The 22,019-nt window shown below is 58.9% G+C and overlaps 3 protein-coding genes across 9 annotated transcripts in view; 2 read left to right on the forward strand and 1 right to left on the reverse strand.

Moving 5' to 3' along the window:
• AGAP3 (ArfGAP with GTPase domain, ankyrin repeat and PH domain 3) overlaps positions 1 to 11,830 on the reverse strand; it is a 56,604-nt gene extending 44,774 nt beyond the window's left edge. For all 3 annotated transcript variants that reach the window (XM_027101489.1, XM_027101488.1, XM_027101493.1), the window contains exon 1: positions 11,198 to 11,830. In XM_027101489.1, coding sequence (XP_026957290.1) covers positions 11,198 to 11,522 — 325 coding nt within the window. In that variant the 5' untranslated portion in view covers positions 11,523 to 11,830. The remainder of the gene's footprint in view (positions 1 to 11,197) is intronic.
• Positions 11,831 to 14,523: 2,693 nt separating this feature from the next.
• Positions 14,524 to 17,055, forward strand: TMUB1 (transmembrane and ubiquitin like domain containing 1). 2 transcript variants are annotated; one of them, XM_027101500.1, is made up of 3 exons: positions 14,524 to 14,644; positions 15,525 to 15,943; positions 16,241 to 17,055. In XM_027101500.1, the coding sequence occupies exons 2-3, from the start codon at positions 15,555 to 15,557 to the stop codon at positions 16,590 to 16,592; spliced, it is 741 nt and encodes a 246-aa protein (XP_026957301.1). In that variant the 5' UTR covers positions 14,524 to 14,644; positions 15,525 to 15,554; the 3' UTR covers positions 16,593 to 17,055. The 2 variants fall into 2 exon arrangements, with proteins under 2 accessions (XP_026957301.1, XP_026957302.1); XM_027101501.1 differs by lacking the exon at positions 14,524 to 14,644 and adding an exon at positions 14,755 to 15,171 and having other exon boundaries at positions 16,241 to 17,052.
• A 265-nt stretch (positions 17,056 to 17,320) lies between these two features.
• On the forward strand, positions 17,321 to 21,956 carry FASTK (Fas activated serine/threonine kinase). 4 transcript variants are annotated; one of them, XM_027101496.1, is made up of 10 exons: positions 17,321 to 17,494; positions 18,291 to 18,713; positions 19,210 to 19,389; positions 19,509 to 19,648; positions 20,482 to 20,695; positions 20,797 to 20,956; positions 21,175 to 21,266; positions 21,350 to 21,464; positions 21,538 to 21,652; positions 21,745 to 21,956. In XM_027101496.1, the coding sequence occupies exons 1-10, from the start codon at positions 17,413 to 17,415 to the stop codon at positions 21,850 to 21,852; spliced, it is 1,629 nt and encodes a 542-aa protein (XP_026957297.1). In that variant the 5' UTR covers positions 17,321 to 17,412; the 3' UTR covers positions 21,853 to 21,956. The 4 variants fall into 4 exon arrangements, with proteins under 4 accessions (XP_026957297.1, XP_026957295.1, XP_026957296.1 ...); XM_027101494.1 differs by having other exon boundaries at positions 17,376 to 17,749; XM_027101495.1 differs by having other exon boundaries at positions 17,376 to 17,749; positions 20,797 to 20,950.
• Positions 21,957 to 22,019: the final 63 nt, after the last annotated feature.

The raw sequence follows: 22,019 nt of genomic DNA on the forward strand, positions 1-22,019 counted from the left end.
GCTCAGTGTCCAGGAGGAAAGCAGCAGATGAGGCCGGCACCAGCTTGGGGCCAGTGGGAGGAGAGCACCCACTGCTCCAGGCCCCACGAGGGACCAGGCCAGGGGAGACTAGGGGCTGGGGAGGGACACCCAACAGACCAGAGCCTCGAACGGGAAAGGTGGGCGATGGAGCTGGACAGAGGCAGGTTTAGATCCCAGCTCTTCTCGCAGGTAAAGGGAAGTAATGGCCCTGGAGGGGCTGCCGTGCGCTCAGGGCCCACTGAGAGAAGCGAGGCCCAAGGGCCACAGCCGGCAGGGGATGGGGGATACCCAGGAAGGGAGGTGAGAGCCTGTTAACACAGTTTCAGGATGGCGTGTCCGCCCCCCGCCCCCCCGACACCCGAGAGTGACAGCCTGGGAGAGAATGAGAGCTCTGCAGGGTGATGGGCTCTGTCTTCTCTGGGTTGGCTGGAGGGGCCTCAGGACATCCCATCCAAGATGTCAGTCACCAAGGGCCTGCTAAAGGCAGAGAGCGGCCCAGCCCAGCCCACTGGCAGCTTCCCTGCTGGCTCCCCGGACAAAGGTTAACAAGAGCGAGTTGGTGAACGCAGCACCACAGGATGCTCCTTCCTGGGCGGCTCCACAAACATCTCATCTCCAAGCAGAGCAGGGAGGGGAAGGTCTCCTTACTTCAGGGCCCGGAAGTGAACTGAGAGACACAGCAAGGAGGCCAACCCAGGCTGCTGGCTGAGAGCGGCCTTATTCTGTGCCGTGTGTTTTCAGAGAGCACGTGTACGTTTACGACATTTTCGCTATTATATACACGTTACTCAGCGTAAAGACAAAACACAAACCAAAAAAAAAGCTTCCAAAGAACAGCTCCTGCCTAAGACACCAGGATGGGGTGAGGGGAATATTGTGACTTTGCTGGTGACACATCCTGGCACAACTGCTGTGGGTCACGGCTGAAGGGGGCATGGCCGGGATCACCCGGCCCACCTCTCCTGTGAGCTGGAAGGAGAGTACCACGGTGAAGTGCAAAGGCCCGGGGCCTCACCGCCCTGCTGCTCAGCAGTGACCTTGAATCCCTGGTAGGTGGCCTCCACCCTCTCTGGTCCACAGAGCGAGGGCTGGGCTTACAGTCTGCACGGCTGGCCGGCTGGCCGGCCTACATAATCGGCACCCTATTCCCTGGTGGTCTGCACTTCACAATCCAGCACTTTAGTCCATCAAGCATCAGGAGGATACGCAGAGGCCAGCCAGTCCACGGACTGTGCTGTTCACACGAGCTCTGCCCAGCAACAGGCTCGCTGTCCGGCACGTCCACTCCCGGTCGGGCCCACCGGCCCTTGCCCCCAAGCAGATGGAAGAGCCTTTCCCTGCCATCTCCCTTCCCCTCACCCTAATTCAGGATTATCCTCGGGCTGTGATGCAGAGGGGGCGGGCGGGGACGTAAGTAGGGCAGAGCGGCAGCCACGTGGGATGAAACCGCCAAACCCAAGTGACGCGAGCCACGCTGGGGCCCGTGGGCAACCCATTCTCAACCAAGACGCTGACTAACAAGAGCCTGGACGTGATCCACGCTGGGGCCCGTGGGCAACCCATTCTCAACCAAGACGCTCACTAACAAGAGCCTGGACGTGATCCCCAACAGACACGCGCCCTCTCCTCCTGCTTCTTGCAAAAGAGCGGGGTCTGGGCTCACTCCCCACCTTCCGCCTTGAGCAAAACCGTGTGAACCTCGGTTCCAGAACTTGAGAACCCCTGGACGGGAACACGTTTCGGGGCCGAGCCCCCTCAGCAGTAGTTGTGCTTCCGGGTTTGAAGAAAATCCACGGCGACAAAAAACTACTGTGACTTCAGTAACCCTTCTAAATAGATTTATCTGCTACCCATCACCACGGCCTGAGCAGGTACTCAGGAGTGTTTGTTGAATGACTGAGTGAAAACGGCAGGATATATGTGAAAGGCACGTTACTTAAAAAATTTTAATATGATACTTTAGAAAGATGAATCCAAAAGGATATACTTCTGTATTCAATTTTTCCAACGAAGAGGAATTCTTTTGTTACCTTATAGGCTAAAATTAGAGCTGTTTTTCCAACACCACAGACACTGGCCACGCACGGCTCTTGAGCCCTTGAAATGCGGTCAGTCCAAATGGAGAGGCACTGAGCGGGTGAAACACAGTTTGAAGACTTAGTTGAGAAAAGAATGTAAGATGTCTCATTAAAAATTGTTATATTAATTAATTCATTTATTTATCTTATTTAATTTTTGGCTGTGTTGGGTCTTCGTTGCTGCGCGCAGGCTTTCTCTAGTTGCTGTGAGCGGGGGCCACTCTTCATTTGCAGTGCACAGGCTTCTCACTGCGGTGGCTTCTCTTGTTACGGAGCACGGGCTCTAGGCGCGCGGGCTTCAGTAGTTGTGGCTTGCGGGCTCCAGAGCACAGGCTCAGTAGTTGTGGCGCACGAGCTTAGTTGCTCCGCGGCATGTGGGATCTTCCCGGACCAGGGATCGAACCAGGCGGATTCTTAACCACTGCGCCACCAGGGAAGCCCCGTTATATTAATTTGTTAATTGTGCATTGAAATGATAATATTTCAGATACAATGGGTTAAATAAAACGCATTATTAAAGATAATTTTTTTTTGCTTTCTTAATATGGCTACTTGAAAATTTAAATTTACACATGACTCACATGTGTAATTGGTGCTGAATTAGAGGAAATACTTTAATCGACGGGCAAGCAATCAGATGAAAGCAATGCTGGGTGCCTGTGTGACACACTCCTTGTGACCAGCTGTGGTCCAGGGTCTGCTGCAATCAGCTGGAACGTCAGACAAGTCCGGACCTGGCACCCCTCCTTGGGGCCTGCCAGGCTAAACCAACTTACCCCAAACTCTGCCCCGCCAGGTTCTCCCGTTCGCCCGCTCGGGTTCAGGGAGCATGACTGGGGAGCCACCGCTGCAGGTGCCACGAGGGACACTCCCTCCCTGAGTCCTCTCCGCAGCCCTGCAAAGGCTGGAGCCCCTGTGAACACTTCCGAGGGGCCGGGGCTGGTCTAAAAGCTTTGCACGCGTTAATATACTTCACTGTCACACCTACACAATGAGACGGGTGCTTGTTAAACTCATATTAGCAACAAGGAAGCCAAGACACAGAAATGTTACGGAACTCACCCAACAAGGAAGCCAAGACACAGAAAGGTTACACCACTACTAAGTGTTAGGAATGTACATCTAGGCAGCCTGGCTCCAGAGCCGGGTGTACCCACTACCCTGTACAGACTGTGACAGAGAAGGAATGACACCAGGCTCCATCCTACCACATCATCCAGCCTAAAACAGTCTAGAAGAGTCTAGAAGCAATAACCAAGACGAGTGGGGCTTCAGAGGGACTGAAAGCCACCAAATCATCACAGTGCTTCTTAGCAAAGGGCCTTCATCTAGGGTCTGTTTAACCAAAAAAGTTCTCTAGGCAGGGAAGTGCATCTGCCCCTCCCTGGAAGAGACCACACACAGAGGAGGGGCCGGAGCTCCCATCAGGAGCAGAGCGGGAGCCCCGAGTGGGGTCCAGCTCTCCCGGCCTCCCAGCCCTGCCGCACACACAGACCCACAGACACACACGGAGAGGCCATGACTGGGCTCGAATCCCACTCTACCAGCTTGGGCTCCAGGTTCGCAAGCCAGCAAAGCAACAAATTAAAAGGCAAAAGAGAAACTGCTGTGGGCGGGTGCACCAACAGTGGCAAGGAGGGGTGCTGACAAACAGGAAAGAGAAAGAAAATACACACTATAAACAGGCACGACAACAGCAGAGGCATAGACATCCCTCTGGGACCATGTGCTGTGGGCTCACTCACCTCGGTGCCCAGGGCCCCGGGAGGGCCAGAGTGCCGCCAGAGAGATCAAGACCCCAGCTCCCCTCCAGCAATCGGCAATGTATGCCTGATATATGTTTGCATATTAAAACTGTCCTACACAGGGGCTTCCCTGGCAGTCCAGTGGTCAAGACGCTGCGCTTCCACTGTAGGGGGTGTGGGTTCAATCCCTGGTGGGGGAAGTAAGATCCCACATGCCGCAGAGCCAAAAAAAAACAAAAACAAAAACAAAACTATCTTACACATATTAAGAAAAAGAGTAACAAACCACGAGGAAGATGAATAAAGGATATGACGGGAATTCAACAAAATACAACAACCAAAAACATTATGTTTCATGTTGACTCTCACTAGTAATCAGATACACACAAGATAAAACAACAACAAAAATCATTTCTCTTCACCTTTCAAGTGGACAGGGTGGGCAGGGAAAAGGCAGTCTCTGCCCCAGGGAAACGGGAAGGGCCTTCCTGCAGGGCAGTGTGGCGCACAGAGAAAGTCCCCAAAAGGTCGTGCGTGCCCGATGGCCTCACTGTTTTCTCCCACTTGGGAATTTGTCCAAAGGAAATAATCAGACAAGTGTGAAAAGATCTAGGTACCAGGAGACTTGGATCAACTGCACGCAGCCCCTCAGCTCACCACGAGCACGCACTGGGCGCTCGCTCTGTACCAGGCACCGCTGTCGGCACCCACCGCGCCTAACTCCATCACACTGTCACTACCCCTCCTCCTTACCTGAGGAAACTCAGGAACAGAGGCGATGACCAGCTCCTGGAGGGCTCCCAGGCAGCGCGTGTCATATGCTGCGCACAAGAAGGCAGCCTCAGAACCTCCCACTGAATGGAGTCTGCCCTCCCTGGACCAGGGACCCAAGACTGAGATGGTCCAAATGCTCGAAGGCGGGGTCACAGAGAGCTGTGCAGATGAAACCAGAACTGGGTTCTAGGAGAACCGGCCGGGGGGATTGGGGGCGCCTTTATGACTTGCCCGAGTTCTCACAGCCAGTCGGCGGCAGAACAGGAATGAGAACCCAGGTATCCCAACTGCCCCGCAGGGAGCTGCCAGACGGGTGCATGAACGCAGATGCCTTTCTTGAAACTGAGACTCTGGTTCCCCTTCTCCCAGTGGAGTATTTCCCACAGAAGTCCCACTTTCGCTGTAAAACTCCAAGAGTGTCATCAATCATAGAGCAGTAGACAGTAGATATATATAGGAGAGAAAGCAGATGGGAAAGACACCCATCAGACAGACAGACAACAGCAGGTACCTTGGAGAGGGGTGGGGGGCACACACATTTCTTCGACTTCCTTTCCACATTTGAATGTGTTATAACCAGCATGCATAATTTTTGTCATTTAAACATATATTTAGGGGCTTCCCTGGTGGCGCAGTGGTTAAAAATCCACCGGCCAATGCAGGGGACACGGGTTCAAGCCCTGGTCCGGGAAGATCCCACATGCCGCGGAGCAACTAAGCCCGTGTGCCACAACTACTGAGCCTGCGCTCTAGAGCCCGCGAGCCACAACTACTGAAGTCCGTGCACCTAGAGCCTGTGCTCCATAAGAGAAGCCACCGCAATGAGAAGCCCGCGCACCACAACGAAGAGTAGCCCCCGCTCACCGCAACTAGAGAAAGCCCACGCGCAGCAATGAAGACCCAACGTAGCCAAAAATTAATTAATTTTAAAAATAGTAAGTTATTAAAAAAAATAAAATAAACATATACTTAAATTTTTTAAATGTTCAAATATTTTGGAGTGTTTCTTGACCAAGCATCTTTCTCCTACGCACAACAGCCATGCTGCTCATAGAAGGGAGAGCCCCCCTCCAAGAGCCAGTTGGGGATTCAAGACACTCAGAAGAAAACCATGGCAGGAAAGAAGAGCTCGGGGTCACCCTTAAGTGATACTCTAAAAGCTTCCAAAAGTTCAACTCGAGGTCAAAACCTTGCCTGAGAGGCACCCAGAAGGGCTGACTGGGTGTCCAGCCTGGCCCAGCAAAGCTCAGTCGGCCCATCCATGTGAGGGGAGGAGCACGAGGCCTGGAGGTGGAAAACCAGGCAGAGTCCCCGGCTGTGCCGCTCCTGTGCGGCCTTGGGAAGTGACTCCGTCTCAGTCCTAGGAGATCTCATTTGCAAAATGGAGATGATACCTGCAAACCGGAGAAGACTGCAAAGGATTGCAGAGGCCTCGTGACCATCTCCAGCAGGCAGGTGAGGAATGTTAACTGGTGGAACACTGCGCAGCCCATGGTCCCCATCCTCAAAGCAGGAGATCCCGGTCCCCTCCCCTTCCCGCTTCCATAACCCTAGAGCTCAGCTCCATGCACCAAAATTAGCTGCCCCTCACCCCTGGCCTGCGTGGTGGAAGTTGGCTAGGTGTCAGGAGGAATGCTCTCTGGTTCAACTAATCTCGAGTTACCTGCATATTAAGAAGAGAATGGGGGCAAGCCAAAGGGACCTAAGTGGGTGTTCAGGAGATGCTGGGCGGAGACACAGGAGTTCTCAGGGCCCCGGGCCTGCCTCCCCCAAGCTAGGGCCTCCTTCCCCCTCCATTCCTGAGGTTCTGAGGCCAGAGGCCCGCTGACAGCTGCTAGGGAGGGCTCACAGTCAAATGTACGGCGTGGACACTAAGAGCTCATTAATCCACCTCTCCTGCCTGCTCTCCCCGTGGCCTTCTCCCTCTGATCCAGCCGGCACTGCACAGAGAGTAAGTTCTCAAATGCAACCGGCTCTCAAATACGACCTGCCGGTTGGCTTCTACTTCAACCCTCTCGTGACAGCTCATCTCCTGCAGGCTTAAGGGTCACCCTCGTATGGTCTTCCGGAACAAGGTGAGGTGTAAGTGAATTAATACAGGATAAAGCATTCAAAACTCCCGAACCAGGGTCCTCCCGCCTGTCCCCCGTGGACTCAACGCTCCAGGCACGCAGACCAGCCTGCTGTTCCTCGAACCCCGACCCTTGCCGCCTTTGCCAACCTGTTCCCTCTGCACGGAGCACCTCTCAGACCCTGCGCCTGGCACACATTCAGTTAAAGAAATAACTGGTAGAGGAAAGTTAGGGTATGTGCCAGCCACAGGGTGCTGACGAGCGAGGACCGTCTTATCTATACGGTGCCTTCCACCTGGCAGAGAGCTGGAGCGCAGTGAAGGAGGACTGAGTGGGGGGTGGGGAGGCTGCATCTCGAGGCTGCCCGAGTTCCCGCAGGCTTGGGGTCCTGACAAGGCTTCCCCAGTCTCTCATCTCCGCCCTGCTTTTCTTAAAACCCGGCCTTTATTCCTGCCACTCCCAATCCCCCCTCTGGCACCTCCTACACGCTGATCCATTCACCTCCAGGGTCTAGAGCGCTGGCTCAGCCCCCTCTCTCCCCTCCTGCTCTCCACTGTGCTAGATGTGACTGGACCACACAGTAGGCGCTAAATAAATGTATCTGGAACAAACGCAGCTTTCCCAGGCCACTGGCACCCACACTGATACCCTCTTTTTCAGAACTCCTAGAGCTCTTCTGTGCAAAGTCCTAAATAACCAGTCCCCCACCAGGCACTCATTCTCCAAACCAGCTAATTCCCAGAAGGGGCCGGGGAAGTTACAAATGCAGATCCCTGGGCCCCCATCCCGAACCCACGGGAGGGAGCCTCAGAAACGCAGACTTGAGCAAGTCCCACAGGCGAGAATTAGCAGCAGGTTGGGGGACGCCCACCCCGAGGAGCAGGCAGAAGGGAATCAGCTCAGGAGAGGGCTTCTCTGTCTCCAAAACGCACACCACTCTGCTCTCTGCATCAGAGCGCTGTTGCTGGGATCTAGTCACAGCACACAGACGAAACAGGGGACAAACTCTAGAGCCCTGGGCAGGCCTGCAGGGAAGCCTGCAGATGCTGAGGCTGCCCCCTCCAACTGCCCTGCCCACAGGTCCGGACCCCCTTCTCTCTTCAGCCTAATTTTGAACCAGACAGGAAAACCCGCACCTCTTTTTACCTGAGTCCTTTCAGAATGTTACCAAGCCCGGAGCCCACAGGGGCAGGCAGACGGTGCCTCTCCGAGGAATTTCACTGCTTAAAAACCCCTGGGGGAAAACCAAGGGCCAAGGGAACAAGTCATCCAGTTGACAAAGCCGGGTTCCTGCCGCAGCAGTAGCCTCCCGGGGCCACAGTCCGCTTCCAGGCCCTCCATGCAGGCCTCCCCTTGGGCAGACCTCCCCGGGCTCACATCGACTCAGGGACAAGCCTGCCTTTCCAGGCCACCTGCTGGGACCCCAAGGGCTGCTTCTCCCAACACCTCATCCTGGCTTCCGGCTCACTTGGCCCAGCACCCCTGCGTTCTGTATGCCCAGACTGTCCCCCATCTGGACCAAGGCCTGGTTCCTTCGTGTCCTCTTTCTAGGACACAGCCAGGACACCCGAGCAAGCCCCGGGAGCACCCCTCACTGCAGGTCCCTCGCTCCTCTGAGCCTCGGTGTACCCACCAGGGAGGTGAGAGTGGCTCAAGGGCTCCGCACGCAGTAGGCTGTCTATGCCTCCGTCCCAGCTCCTGGTGACATTCCGCTTGTTCCTTAAGACCGTAGGGTGGACAGGTTTTCTCTTTCCTTGGACTTTGGTGGGAAAAGGAACTCCCTCCCTCCAGATCCTGTCCTGAAACACAGGAAAGCTCAAAGTTCCTCTGCTTCTTCCTGCCCTGGCCACGGGGTGAGAGGGGCTGACAGAAGCAGACAGAGAGAATACAGGAGGGCAAGGTGCCACCACGCTTCCTCAGTCCCAAATGCATCCCGACCGCATCTCCGCAGTCACCTTCAAAGCTCAAACGCACCCTTCACTAAAGTATTACTGAATGAGGCTTCTTACACACTAGGAAAATGTCATCCCTTTCCCCTAAGAGGCTCACCCCTAGTAAACATAGGATCAGCCTCCCAGGCGATGAATGTGTTTATGTAACAGTCTCGACCCAAGTCCGCTGGGCCCTGGCAGGGGCCTCGGTCAGGCTCAGAGAGTGAGCAGGGAAACGCCCGCCAGAGAAGCTGCTGCCCTCCCTCCACAGAGAGAGAAGGTGCCGACGCCGCTTTGCAGGACGGCGGCAATATGGTTTGGCAGATGGGGAGAGGAAGGATATACGGCAGAAATCAGAGAAGGAGTTTTCTGGGTTTTTTTTTTTTTTTTTTTTGATGCCTGCCTACAGCAGAAAAGCTGGGGCGACAGGAGTGGGAAAGCAAGGGTGAGGTGGGTAATAAAGATGGGTTCCAAGAGAGAGGCTGGAAAAAAAAAGGGGAGAAGAAAGAGGTGGGAGGTCTTGCCAAGAAAGAGCAGGGAAGTAGGGACCAGGAGAGCTGGGAACGGATGTGTGAGGAGCAGCTGGGCCCTGGTGACAATGAAACACTGGGTCCCAGGATCCGCAATGGTGATACCAAGCTTCCAGGCTAAGCAGACGGAATGTGGGGTACTTCCAAACCGCAATGGGGAAGCTGGTCACGGGGGAGGGCTCTAAGGGGAAATTCCGCCTATCGTGTTGAATTCAAGATGGGGGTGAAAACCCAAGTATGTCCCAGGAACTCTGGCCTCCACATCACGGAAGATGCCGGGCCAGAGACCTCCTGAGCTCGGGGGGCGGGGGTACTGTTAAGGAAGCGGGAGTTAGACGTGGAATCCGGCCAATTCTGCCTCTCCCTGCTCTGGACGCCATCCCTCACCCCTCCTGGGGCTGTCCCACCCCCTCCAAAAGGGGCTGTGAGGGGTGGGGGAGGCATCTTGGTGCTGGTCAGGAACTTACTTCCTCTGGGGAAACAGGGAAGCTGCAGGGAATGGCATTTCTTCCCCCCACCCCCCACCCCTTCAGATCTAGGAGGAAATATTGGTCATCTCCTCTCTTTGGGGCCCCTGGCTCACACAAATGCCATCTCCTGGTCCCCAGCCACACCGATAATTCAGGCCATTTACTCAGATCCATGCTAATGAGTTTTTTTCTGTCACCTAATTAGTTCACAGTGAACTCAGCCTTCAGAGGAAAGAGATGCGATGCGAGAGAGCTGGGAAAAGGACAGAAAGAAGGCAGACGGGAATGCTACACGAAAAGAGCAGGACCCCACCTCTAAACTGGGTTCCCCTACCCCCAAAAGACCAACTATGCCTTCCTCAGCCACGGGGACCTCTGAAAGCAGAAACGGGGTGTTCAGGTGAAGGACACCCCCAAGAGCCTCACACAATGAGAGAAAGATGGGAGTGCGGCCCTAACTCTGAGGCCCAAGTACTGGACAGGGCCCTGCCCACAACTCCAAGTCATCAGCAAAAGGCCTTGCACTCTGCCTGCATTTCCGAACCCACCACCTGCTGGTGGGTGTCCCCCTGCAAATGGAGCCGGAGGAGGAAGCAGATGGCCCAGGGCCAGGCCCATCTGCCCCACATGCGTTCAAAGGTCACCACGCCGCTGGGATGCCTGCCGGTGCTGCCCGTCCCCACCACACCCGGGGTCGTGGTACATCTGCCAGCAGCGTGCACCCACTTCCTCTGCCCCTCAGTAGCCGAAGTCCAGGGCCCGAGAGCCTAGAGAAAGGAGCGCTGGGCAGCTCAGTGGCCCGGGGTTCTAGTCTCCGACGCCTGGCGCTGTGTCCCTGGAGGTCGGTCAGCGCCCACCAGCCCCGAGCCCGCCTCTCGAGCGGCTCCCTGGAGAGCAGCGGCGGGTGCCCGGCGCGCGGGGGACCCAGCGAAGGCGCCGCTGGCCCGGCCGGGGCTTCCCACGCGGCCCCGGCGCCCAAGCCCCGCGCCAGGCCTGGCCCGTGCCCGCCGGGCCGCGGCAGCGTGGAGGGTGTGCGTCGGAAGAGCGAGCCTCGGCGAGCGCCACCCTCCGGGACCCGCGGGCCCTGGGCCCGGGAATGCTGCCATCCACTAACGGGAGGCTCCGATCCACCGCTCCGCTGCGGGCAGGGCCGGGACAGCGGCTGAGACGCCTCTCCGGCAGCGGCCCCACCTCCCGGCCCGCCGAGGCCCTCCGCCGCGCCCACCCTACCCGGCCATGCCTGACCAGACCTGGCCTCTGGACCCCAGAACCTCTGTGGTTCAGAGCGCACCCGTCCCCGGAGCGACACCACCCTCACGCCCTGGAGCACTAAGATCAGAAAACCTGTCCCCTGGCACGGGACCTGCCCCCAGCCCCAAAGTGTTCCCGGACGAGAAATGGCGAAGCCTGGCCGCCGGCTATGCAGCGCCAGCGATCAGCAAACCGCGTGGCCCCGACCTCAGGCGCGCGAGGACCCCCAACGGGGAGAGCGTGGCCGGAACGGGCCAGCAAAGGCCCCGGCCGGCGCCGAAGAAGCCACCGCGCCCCAGCTCCCGCAGCCCCCGGCTCAGCTCACCCTCGATGGAAATGACGTGCTCCCGGATCTGGTTCTGCAGCGCCAGGTCCTCGATGCGCTCGATCAGGTCGTAGATGGCGTAGATATTGGGATGCACGGACTCGAAGCGCTGGATCTCGGCCCGGATGGCCGCCGAGTTGGAGAGCGCGAACTGCTGGGGAGGCCCGCCGGCCAGCTGCTGCGAGGGGCCGCCGCCCCCGGCCCCCGGCCCTGCGCCGCCGAACTGCCCGCCCCCCCCCGCGCCGCCGCCGCCGCCGCCGCCCCCCGGCGCCGCCAGGCTCGGCTGCTGCTGCGGGCTCTGCCCCCCGCCCGCCTGGAAGTTCATGGTTCCGGAGCCGCGGGGCCCGAGGCGGGCCCGGCCGGATCCCTGGGCGGCGCGGCGGCAGCGGCAGCGGCGGCGGGCGGGCGGGCGCGCGGGGCTGGCGGGGCCGGGACTAAGGAGCCGGCGGCGCGGGGCTAGTGCATGGGGCCGGGGGCCGGGGGCCGAGGCCGGGAGGCGCCGCCGCGCACGCTGTGGCCACCGCTGCCGGGCGCTTCCCGGCGCCGCGATCCCGCTGCCTGGGAGCAGCCTCCAGCGGCAACAACAACGGGACCGGGAGCGCGCGGCCCGGGCCCTCCCCCCGCGTCATGCGCACGCACCGCCGCCCCCGCCGGCTCCAGCACACGCAGCCCGAGCCCCCCTCCCCGCCGCCCCCGCCCCCGCCCCTCCTGCGCGCGGGCCCCAGCGCCCCCGCCCCTCGCTTTGCTCGCTGGCTCTGCAGCCTCCACCCCCGAGCCGCGCGCTCCAGCCCCAGCGGCCGGCCCCTCCCACCCAGCTTCGGCCCTTCCGCCTCCTCTCCAGGCCCCACCTACACCCGCTGCGAGGGCCCCTAGCTTCGAGAGGACAGCTGCACTGCCCCCCTCCCGGCCCCGGCTGTCGCTTTCGCCTCCCTGCGCTGGTCTGGGTGGGGTGTCCGATCTCTGGGCAGCGCCCGCACAGTGCCCTGCGCCCGAGGGTACTGATGAACGCGGCTGATTGGCCGAGGAGGGTCGCCAGGCCAGGCCCAGTTGCGCCTCCCTTACATCGCCCTGCCTTCAGTGCGGCACAGGCTCCCCTGTCCCAGGGCCCTGAGGTCAACCCTAGAGACCACGCCGACCCAGGGTTCTCTCTCGGGCCCTGCCTGGACTCTCCATTGCCGGCTGCAGCACCTAGGCTGGAAATCTGGATTCCCAGATTCTATTTCCAGTTCTTCCTGAGGAGAGCTTCATCTGCGGGGCCTTTGGAAATGACACTTTAAACAACAACGTCCCCACACTTATCTTCCAGCCTCTCCAAGAAGACACCCACTGCCAGACCGGGAGAGGACCAGTGAACACAGCTGGACCCCACTGAAAGGGGGAAGGAAGAAGAGAAAGGAATCAAATATTATGCCTTCTTTCCCACTCACCCCATTCAAGGCACGCACCAGAGTCCACATGACTGTCTCAATTTTCTTTGTCCTCTCTCCCTTGTCTATACCGTGTTCCTGTCCACTCCTGGGGCCAGGGAGTTCCCTCAACGTCCTAGTTCCTCTGCATCCCCATTGCTAAAGCTGTATGCAGTTCTGCTAGCCCCCCCCCCCAACTTTTCTTAACCCCATAAGAGGGGGCATTTGCAGAGCACTGGTCCCAGCCAATCAGCCTGCCAGGGCTACACCCCAATGTCCTCTGGCACAGTCATCCTTTTTACATATCCTTCCACTGCCCAGGCCAAGCTGGGTCTTTTCCCAGCAGAAAGTTGCCCACCATTCAGCTACCTACACAACTCTACCCCAGTACCAACCCAGTCACCATTCCTAAGTTTCTTGTACCTTCCAAAGAAGCTGCTGCGAGCTAATCAACACCGGGGGCCTCCCAAACTCCCGAGGGATGTGGGTTCTACGTACCTGCTTGACCTTCAGAATGTCTTGCACCCTCTCTGGGCTTCATCTGCAAAATATAGTGGTTGAACAAATCACCTACCCTATGTTCTGTAAGTCTAAGAGCAATATCTAACATATCTTTTAGAAGCTTAGTTAGAATTGACAGCAAGCAGTTGCACCAGGTACCTCCCAGTAGAGCTGTTGAGGGTAAAGAGTCCCTCAGAAATGTTGCCCCGGCAGCCAGCACATACCTGTTTTAGCACTGGTGGGCTACTTGTCTCCTTTATTAGTATATGAGCGACAAGAGGGCAGGGATAGAGTCTGATTCACTGTACTCCCAGCATGTCAGCCAGTGCCCAGCACATAGTATACATTTAAAAAATATTTCTAGAATAAATGAATAAATGGGAAGGAAGGAACTAGAAATAAGTTAGTTCTTTATATTATAAATCTAAACGGACTGTCCCAAGGCAACATTTGGAGTGCTTGCTCCCACAAGTAAGCATTTGCTATCAGAACACTAGGGTGCATTACTTTTAATCAAGACTGGTCTATACAATCTAGGATCTAAGATCTCTGTGCCTCTCTGTGGCTATAGAAGCCCAGAGGGAGGGAAAACCCATGGAAATTAACTGGCCCGGGCCAGGCCGAGGCTCAACAACCCCTGTACAGCAATACTCTAGAAATACCTAATTTCTGAGGCCAGATTTGGGTGGAGGAAGTGTTCTAATACCAAGTGAACAAATACCTGCTGTGTGACAGATCCCCTACATAGTTTTCACACTTGTTTAATGAAACACCTAATTTTTTCCTTACAATTGTCTTATGAGGTATGTTTTAGGAACGAAGAAATTTAGGTTCAAAGAGATTCAATAGCGCACACAAGGTCATATAGTTGATAAGCACGGGATAAGGGATCAGCATTTGTTCCAGGTTCCAAAGTCCATGCTTCTTGCACAGTCTTACAGGGGCAAAGTGGAGGAGGGGACCAGGTAAATAAGGCAGCCCAAGCTGCGGTGGCCAGCCCTGAAGATGGATATCCTCAGCCAGCCTGGTGGGGCAGCCCAAGGCTACTGGGCTCTGGGCTGAAGAGTCAATTTGGAGGGTCCAGGATGCCTTCCGGCGTCCACTCTGACTTAAGAGTAGGCCGGGGTAGGGTCCACCTGAGCTCCCCAAAGGCTGCATCTCGAAACACCGGTGCTCTGACACGCTCCAGCTGACGTTAGTTTCTGGAGTGATACATGCCCTGGCTGCCCGAGGGGTAGGGGGAGGATGCTGCTGCCGCCCAAAACCTCTGCGGACTGGAACAACCCCCAGACACGCCCCCACCAGCCCCTCAGCGATTTGCGGGCACCGAGACCGGGTAGTCGAGCCCGCACGTGGGTCCGCAGGGCGGAGGGCGGGGACTGCTCACCGCGCCGGACTACAAGACCCACAATACTCCGGGCTGCGGCGGCGGCGCAGCGGCAGCGGGGAAGGCGGGGGGGTGCCTTCAGGTGTCTGCGACCTCGCCACCTCCCGCCCGGAAGTGCCTGAGGGTCCGCTATGGGGCTGGCGGAGCCAGGCGGTGAGTCCCTGCGCCTTGACCGTACCCACCCCGCCGCCACCTCAGCTGGCCCCCGCTCGCCCCGCCCCGGGATCGCCCTCCCGCCACTCGGGGGTGGGTGTGGGGGGCGGGAAGATGGGAGGGGTGATAGAGGATCAGGGTGGGGAGGGCGAAGTCTCGGATTCCCGGCCGAGATCTGGGGTCCTGCAGCAGGCTGAGTTTGGAGAGGCTTCCAGAGGAGGCGCGGGGTCGGGCCGCCTCGGGGTGGGGTTTGAGTGCACCAGGAGGGGCCGAGTTGGGTGGGGGGTGGCAGCCCTCGGAGGTTCCAGTTTGCCAAAGGGCGCAGTTTGACTTTTGGCGTGGGGAAGCCTTGGGAAGCGGTCCCGTGCCGCGGGTCGGGGTTTGGGTAAATGGTAACCGGGAGGTGTGTGTGTGGAGAGACCTTTTTCCCCCTTGGAGAAACTTCAGCGACGGAAGAGTAGATAAGCTTGGGGTGAAATAGACGAAGGAGTAGATAAACTTTGGGATGACCTAGACGGGAAGAATAGGTAAGCTTTGGGGTGAAGTTTGGTGGAGGTTGAATTTAGGGGAGAGTCGCTTAGAAGGTCAAGGCCCTGACCTCGGAATAGGGTTTGGGTGAATTGGGCAGCTGGTTGAAGACCTGATCTCAGGTTACAAAAAATTAGGACTAGGGATTTGGTGATGGGAAGGGGTACGTGGGGCAAGTTTGGGGTAACTGGGTGTGAGAGCGGTCCGTGTCCCACGGTGGGGCTCGGGTATGTGGGCAGAGGTCTGAGGACTGTGGGAGAGTTGTGGTGGGGTGGGGTCAGGAGCCCCCCCGAAGTTCAGAGGGCTCCTGGCGGGTGAGCCAGCCCCTCATGGGTTCTTTGTGCCTCTCCAGCTCGGTAGCGCAGCGGGCAAGGCAGGTGCCATGGCCCTGATCGAAGGGGTGGGTGATGAGGTGACCATCCTTTTCGCGGTGCTTGCCTGCCTTCTGGTGCTGGCTCTCGCCTGGGTCTCAACACACACTGCCGAGGGCGCTGATCCACTGCCCCAGCCGTCAGGGACCCCAGCACCGACACAGCCCAGTGAAGCCATGGCGGTCACCGACAGCATCAGAGGGGAGGCCCCAGGAGCTGAGACCCCCAGCCTGAGACACAGAGGTCAGGCTGCACAGCCAGAACCTGGCGTGGGGCTCCCAGCAACACCGCCACCTCCAGACTCCCCCCAGGAGCCCCTAGTACTTCGGCTGAAATTCCTCAACGATTCAGAGCAGGTGGCCAGGGCCTGGCCCCATGACACCATTGGCTCCCTGAAAAGGTAAGGCGGGAAGAGAGGACAGGAATAAAGTGCTAAAGAGTGGGGTGGGAATGATCACAGACCTAGAAGGGCCGCTGAGTATATCAATATCTGAGACTTATCCCTCCGTTTATAGATGAGGGAACTGAGGCCCCCAAATCACACACCGTATTGTTCCCCTGAAGCAGGAGGGGCCCCCTTAGAGGCCCTGACTTGGGTGGTAGGTGGAGGACAGAGGTGAGGGTGGGAGAGTTATTCCGGGCAAGGGGCCAGGATTGCCTGAGACCTGCTCTATTACCCAGGTCGCTCTCTCCTCAGGACCCAATTTCCTGGCCGGGAACAGCACGTGCGACTCATCTACCAAGGGCAACTGTTAGGAGACGACACCCAGACCCTGGGCAGCCTTCACCTCCCTCCCAACTGTGTTCTCCACTGCCACGTGTCCACTCGGGTGGGTCCCTCACACCCACCGTGCCCACCGGGGTCAGAGCCAGGCCCCTCCGGGCTGGAAGTAGGCAGCCTGCTGCTGCCCCTGCTGCTTCTGCTGCTGCTGCTGCTCTGGTACTGCCAGATCCAGTACCGGCCCTTCTTTCCCCTGACCGCCACTCTGGGTCTGGCCGGCTTCACCCTGCTTCTCAGTCTCCTGGCCTTTGCCATGTACCGCCCGTAGTGCCTCCACGGGCTCTTGGCAGTGTTGCTGGCCCCTCCGGACCTTGCTCCCCACGACACGGTGGGAGTTGCTGTCTGCCCAGGCCTGCCTCTCCGACCTGCCTCTTCCCACTACCCTGGAGCCCAGCCCTGCGCCGCAGAGCACTCCGGGGGCCAGCGGAGGCCCCTCCCTGCGACCTCCACGGCTCTGGGCCGCCCCCCGGGGCAGCTGGCCCTCAGCGCCCACCAACAGTCGGCTCCTCCGGGTCAGACAGCTGCTGTCGCTGCCTGGGCCCTAGGCACAGCCGGGCCACGCCCCTGGGCCCTTCTTAGTGTTCTGCCTGAGAATCCAGCCACCTCTAGTCCCTGACAGCTCCTTGGGCTGATTTAGGGACTCAAAGACTGAGGGGCCGGAGAAGGGGAGCTGGGAGGGGTGGAGGGGGTTCTCTGGAACATGTGCAGATTAAATAACTGTGAAGTTTTCACCCTTGGTGTATGTCTGCGTGTGCGGGCCCGGGGGCCGGGGAGCTCTTGCCCACTGGGAGACAAGGCATGAAGGGCGCCGACCGGGCACTTCGCTCTGCCCAACCTGCCCAGCCCGGCCGCTGACTCCCCGTCACCTTTTCATCCCAGCCTCAGCCCCCTAGCCCTTTGGCCCCGCCCCGGCCCCGCCCCATCGCCGCGCGCGCAGCTTCCCGGAAGCAGGGGGCGGGGCGCGCGGCGACCTGGCGCGCGGGGACTGACGGGAGCCACGTCTTTGCGGGCCGAGGACTGTGCCGCGGTTGGCGTCTGGGCGGCGATCCGGGGGCTGCTGGGAAGATGGCGGACTCGGTGGCCCCCTGATGAGGAGGCCGCGGGGGGAGCTCGGCCCCCGGGCCCCGAGACCGACCGAGGGAGCGATCTGCGCGGGGCCTGGGGAGCCATGTAGGGGTGGTGCCTGCGGGGCGGGCCGCGGGAGGGCGGCGGGAGTTGGTGTTGGCGACCGTGCCCACGGTCTCCTGGCATCCCCGGGCCGGGTGGGCGTTGGGGGAGGGCCCTGACACCGCCGACTCCGCGCCATGGCAAAGCTGAGCCCTCGGGCTCCACGGGCGCCCTCCAAGGTGGGCCCTGCGTTCTCGTTTCACGGGCGAGGAGACTTGGGCAGAGAGACGAAGCCACTTGTCCAAGGTCACGCAGCTGGTAAGTGGGAGCACCCAGCATGGAACCCAGGACCGTCCGGCTGCGGAGCCCGCGCTCCACCCTCTGTGCCGCCGCCGCCTCCTGCGGGAGGGGGAGGTGGTCGGGAGGGCGTATCGTCGCGGCGAGCTGGGCTCCAGGCTGGGCGCGACCACTAACCAGATTCGTGACCTCGGGCTTAACGTAACCCCCTCGCCTCTCTGGGCCTTGGTTTCTCCACCTGTGAAATCGAGGTAATGCCAGCCCTGCCTCTCTCCTCATAGGCCTGTAAGGAGGACGAGAGGGGATAATGCATGTGGAATTGCTTTGTAAATATCCTTACGCTGAGCACACTGAAGGATTACGATTGCTGTTTCAGAGGATGGAAGAAGGCAGAGAGGGGTGGGTTGGGAAGTGGAGCAGAGCAGTCGCAGAGAAGGGTGAACATGAGTCAGGGTTGCTCTGACCCCAGGCTCCACCGGATGGGGAGCGAGGTGAGGAGTAGATAGCTGGTCTTTCTCACCGTTGGAGAATACCTCACCCCCTTTTCTGGGCCACCCCTCAGGGTCTCCATCACCCAACTCCATGCTTCGAGTCCTGCTATCTGCCCAGGCCTCCAGTGCTCGGCTGTCTGGCCTGCTGCTGCTCCCACCAGTACAGCCCTACTGTCTGGGGCCCAACAAATGGGGAGACCGGCCTCCTGGAGGAGCCCCCCATGCAGGCCCTGTGCAGGGGTTGCAGCGGCTTCTGGAACAGGCGAGGAGCCCTGGGGAGCTGCTGCGCTGGCTGGGCCAGAACCCCACCAAGGTGCGCGCCCACCACTACCCTGTGGCACTCCGTCGCCTGGGCCAGCTCTTGGGGTCTCAGCCACGACCCCCTCCTGTGGAGCAGGCCACACTTCAGGACTTGAGTCAGCTCATCATCCGAAACTGCCCCTCCTTTGACATTCACACCATCCACGTGTGTCTGCACCTTGCAGTCTTACTTGGTGAGGACGGTGTCTGGGGGGTGGGTGGGCGTTAACGGAAGAATAGAGAAACAGCAGAGGACCCGAGATCGCTGACAGAACGCTCCCCTCGGGCTTGCCAGGAACGGCACATACGCCGCCACACTTGCTGCTGCTCCCCTGTATCCGTGGCAGACATCACGAGTCAAGCAGCAGGTGTTGCAGCTTAGCTAGGGTGCCACCCCAGGTCCCTTCTAATACAGCGCTCTAGGAAGCCCCTGCAATTTGTTACCACTGGCAAGAGATGAGAACTCACTTGCCTTCTTTGTATAAGGCCTTCCCCACAGACTGTTCTGATACCTTAGTGCACGTGATATCTCACATTTCTCTAGTGTTTCCACGTGCTCTGTAGCAAACCTTCCAGCCCAGAAAACAAGAGATGAGAAGGATTGGGGATTCATTAACTAAACCAGGACTGGAGCAGAGCAGAGCAACTCCCGGTTGCTAGGACTGCCTCCTCTGACCCTCTCCTCCTCAGGCTTCCCATCAGATGGGCCCCTGGTGTGTGCCCTGGAGCAGGAGCAAAGGTTCCGCCTCCCTCCGAAGCCACCTCCCCCTCTGCAGCCTGTCCTTCGCGGTGGGCTAAGGTTGGAAGCTGCTCTCAGCTGCCCCCGCTTCCAGCGGCATCCACAGCATCACCTCATCCGCAGCCTGGCAGGTGCTGGAGGGGATTAAGGTTCATGGGAGGAGGGGAGCTGAGGCGGAGGCAGGTGGTGTCTGGTGGAATCTAGTTGAGGTCTGACCTGAGGGTCCGGTGTGATGAGCTGTTCTTCGCAGAGGCCAGGCCAGAGGAACTGACGCCCCACGTGATGGTGCTCCTGGCCCAGCACTTGGCCCGCCACCGGTTGCGGGAGCCCCAGCTTCTGGAAGCCATTGCCCACTTCCTGGTGGCCCAGGAAACCCAGCTCAACAGCAAGGTGGGATTACCTCCCACCTTCCCATGCTCCTCTCCTACTCATCCCATCCTAAGACACCTGGCAGGCCTAACCCCCACCCAGCCTGATTGGCTGCTTCTATCTGTAGCAGACAACTCAGTTAGGCTCTCTGCTCTTTCCCGTGGGGTTCCACCTTTGCTCACACCGTCGCTGGCTTGTCCAGCTCCCCAGCATGTATGCCTGGGTTGTCTGCACTTCTCCAAACACTCTTTTTTTTTTTTTTCTTAAAGAAGATGTTGGGGGTAGGAGTTTATTAACTTATTTAATTATTTTTGGCTGTGTTGGGTCTTCGTTTCTGTGCGAGGGCTTTCTCTAGTTGTGGCAAGTGGGAGCCACTCTTCATCGCGGTGCGCGGGCCTCTCACTATGGCGGCCTCTCTTGTTGCGGAGCACAAGCTCCAGACGCGCAGGCTCAGTAGTTGTGGCTCACGGGCCTCATTGCTCCGCGGCATGTGGGATCCTCCCAGACTAGGGCTCGAACCCGTGTCCCCTGCATCGGCAGGCAGATTCTCAACCACTGTGCCGCCAGGGAAGCCCTGCAAACACTCTCAGCCCCTGTCTTAACTTGGTTGATCCCAGTCTGCTAAGTTTTCAGGGACAGAACCCACAGCCACGTCTCCTCTGCTTGTTTGAAGACTAATCGCGTGGAGCTCAAGCAGTGCTTATACTGTTGAGCTTCTGGTGTGTGTGTAGAGGGATTGTCCTGCCTTTATGGTGATGCTGTGAGCTTGCAGGCCAAGCCTCCCTGAGGTCCAGCTTGTAAAGGATACTGGAGAACCGCTTCGCGCTGGGTGATGGGCTGCCCTTGCTCCGCAGGTGGTACAGAAGTTGGTCCTGCCCTTTGGGCGACTGAACTACCTGCCTCTGGAAGAGCAGTTCATGCCCTGCCTTGAGAGGATCCTGGCTCGGGAAGCAGGGGTGGCCCCCCTGGCAACTGTCAACATCTTGATGTCACTGTGCCAGCTGCGGTGCCTGCCCTTCCGAGCCCTGCACTTTGTTTTTTCCCCAGGTTTCATCAGCCACATCAGTGGTGCGCAGACTGGAGGGCTGGCTGGGTCCCGGGGAGCCAGTGGGCAGGGGAAGCAGGGTGGGGGTCTGCAACCCAGTTAGCCTTGTCCTGCTTTCCTGCAGGCACCCCTCACGCCCTGATTGTGCGGCGCTACCTCTCCCTGCTAGACACGGCCGTGGAGCTGGAGCTCCCAGGATATCGGGGTCCCCGCCTTCCCCGAAGGCAACAAGTGCCCATCTTCCCCCAGCCACTCATCACCGACCGTGCCCGTTGCAAGTACAGGTGGATGGGGCAGCTTTGGGGAGGGGAGGGGAGCGGCCCGCAAGCAGCACGGGGTAGGCCAACCCGGGGGACCATGTTCTGTGTGTGCTGCTGCGCCCTAGACAGTCAGAAAGAGCGGAGCAGCAAAGGCATTTCCCAGGGCCGTGGAACTAGGCAGGAGGGAGCTAGAACCAGTGTCTTGGGGGCTTTCCTGATACCGGTGTTCCTCTCCCCCTCAGTCACAAGGATATAGTAGCCGAGGGGCTGCGCCAGCTGCTGGGGGAGGAGAAGTATCGGCAGGACCTGACCGTGCCTCCAGGCTACTGCACAGGTGAGCTCCGGGTGGGCCAGCAGCTCGCCAGGACACGGAGCCTCCGCTGAAGGCCAGCAGCTCTCTCTCTCCATGCCCTGCAGACTTCCTGCTCTGTGTCAGCAGCTCTGGTGCTGTGCTCCCCGTGAGAACCCAGGACCCCTTCCTACCGTATCCTCCCCGGTCCTGTCCCTACACAACCCGTGACCCTGCCCAAAGGTAAGGGAAGAGGGTGGGAGAGCCTTGCCTGCCTTCATAGACAGCAGCTCTGAGCCAGTCACTTCTCCTCCAGGGTGGTACTGATGCTGCGGGAACGGTGGCATTTCTGCCGGGATGGCAGAGTGCTGCTGGGCTCACGGGCTCTGCGGGAGCGGCATCTGGGCCTGATGGGCTACCAGCTCCTACCGGTGAGAGCCCTCCCCACGCCCACACACTCAGCTAGTACCCCTCCCCTGGCCGGCCAGGCCCTGGGGTAACCTGCGACCCTCTCCCCCTGCAGCTACCCTTCGAGGAACTGGAGTCACAGAGAGGCCTGCCCCAGCTCAAGAGCTACCTGAGGCAGAAGCTTCAGGCCCTGGGCCTCCGCTGGGGGCCTGAAGGGGGGTGAGGGCGTGCACATGGGTTTAGGATGGCCCCCCCATTGGGGGATGGACAGTTTGCACTTTGGCTCCCTCTGCTTTGATTTGTCATTAAAGTTCCTTTCCTTCCCCATTGCACATCTCGTTTCTGGGACAGAGCGGGCTGGAATCCGTCACCTCTCTTCCATTCATACCC

Source organism: Aethalodelphis obliquidens, unplaced genomic scaffold (assembly GCF_003676395.1).
Source record: "Aethalodelphis obliquidens isolate GAN/ISIS:26980383/991018 unplaced genomic scaffold, ASM367639v1 scaffold5, whole genome shotgun sequence".
In the NCBI taxonomy this organism is placed as follows: domain Eukaryota; kingdom Metazoa; phylum Chordata; class Mammalia; order Artiodactyla; family Delphinidae; genus Aethalodelphis; species Aethalodelphis obliquidens.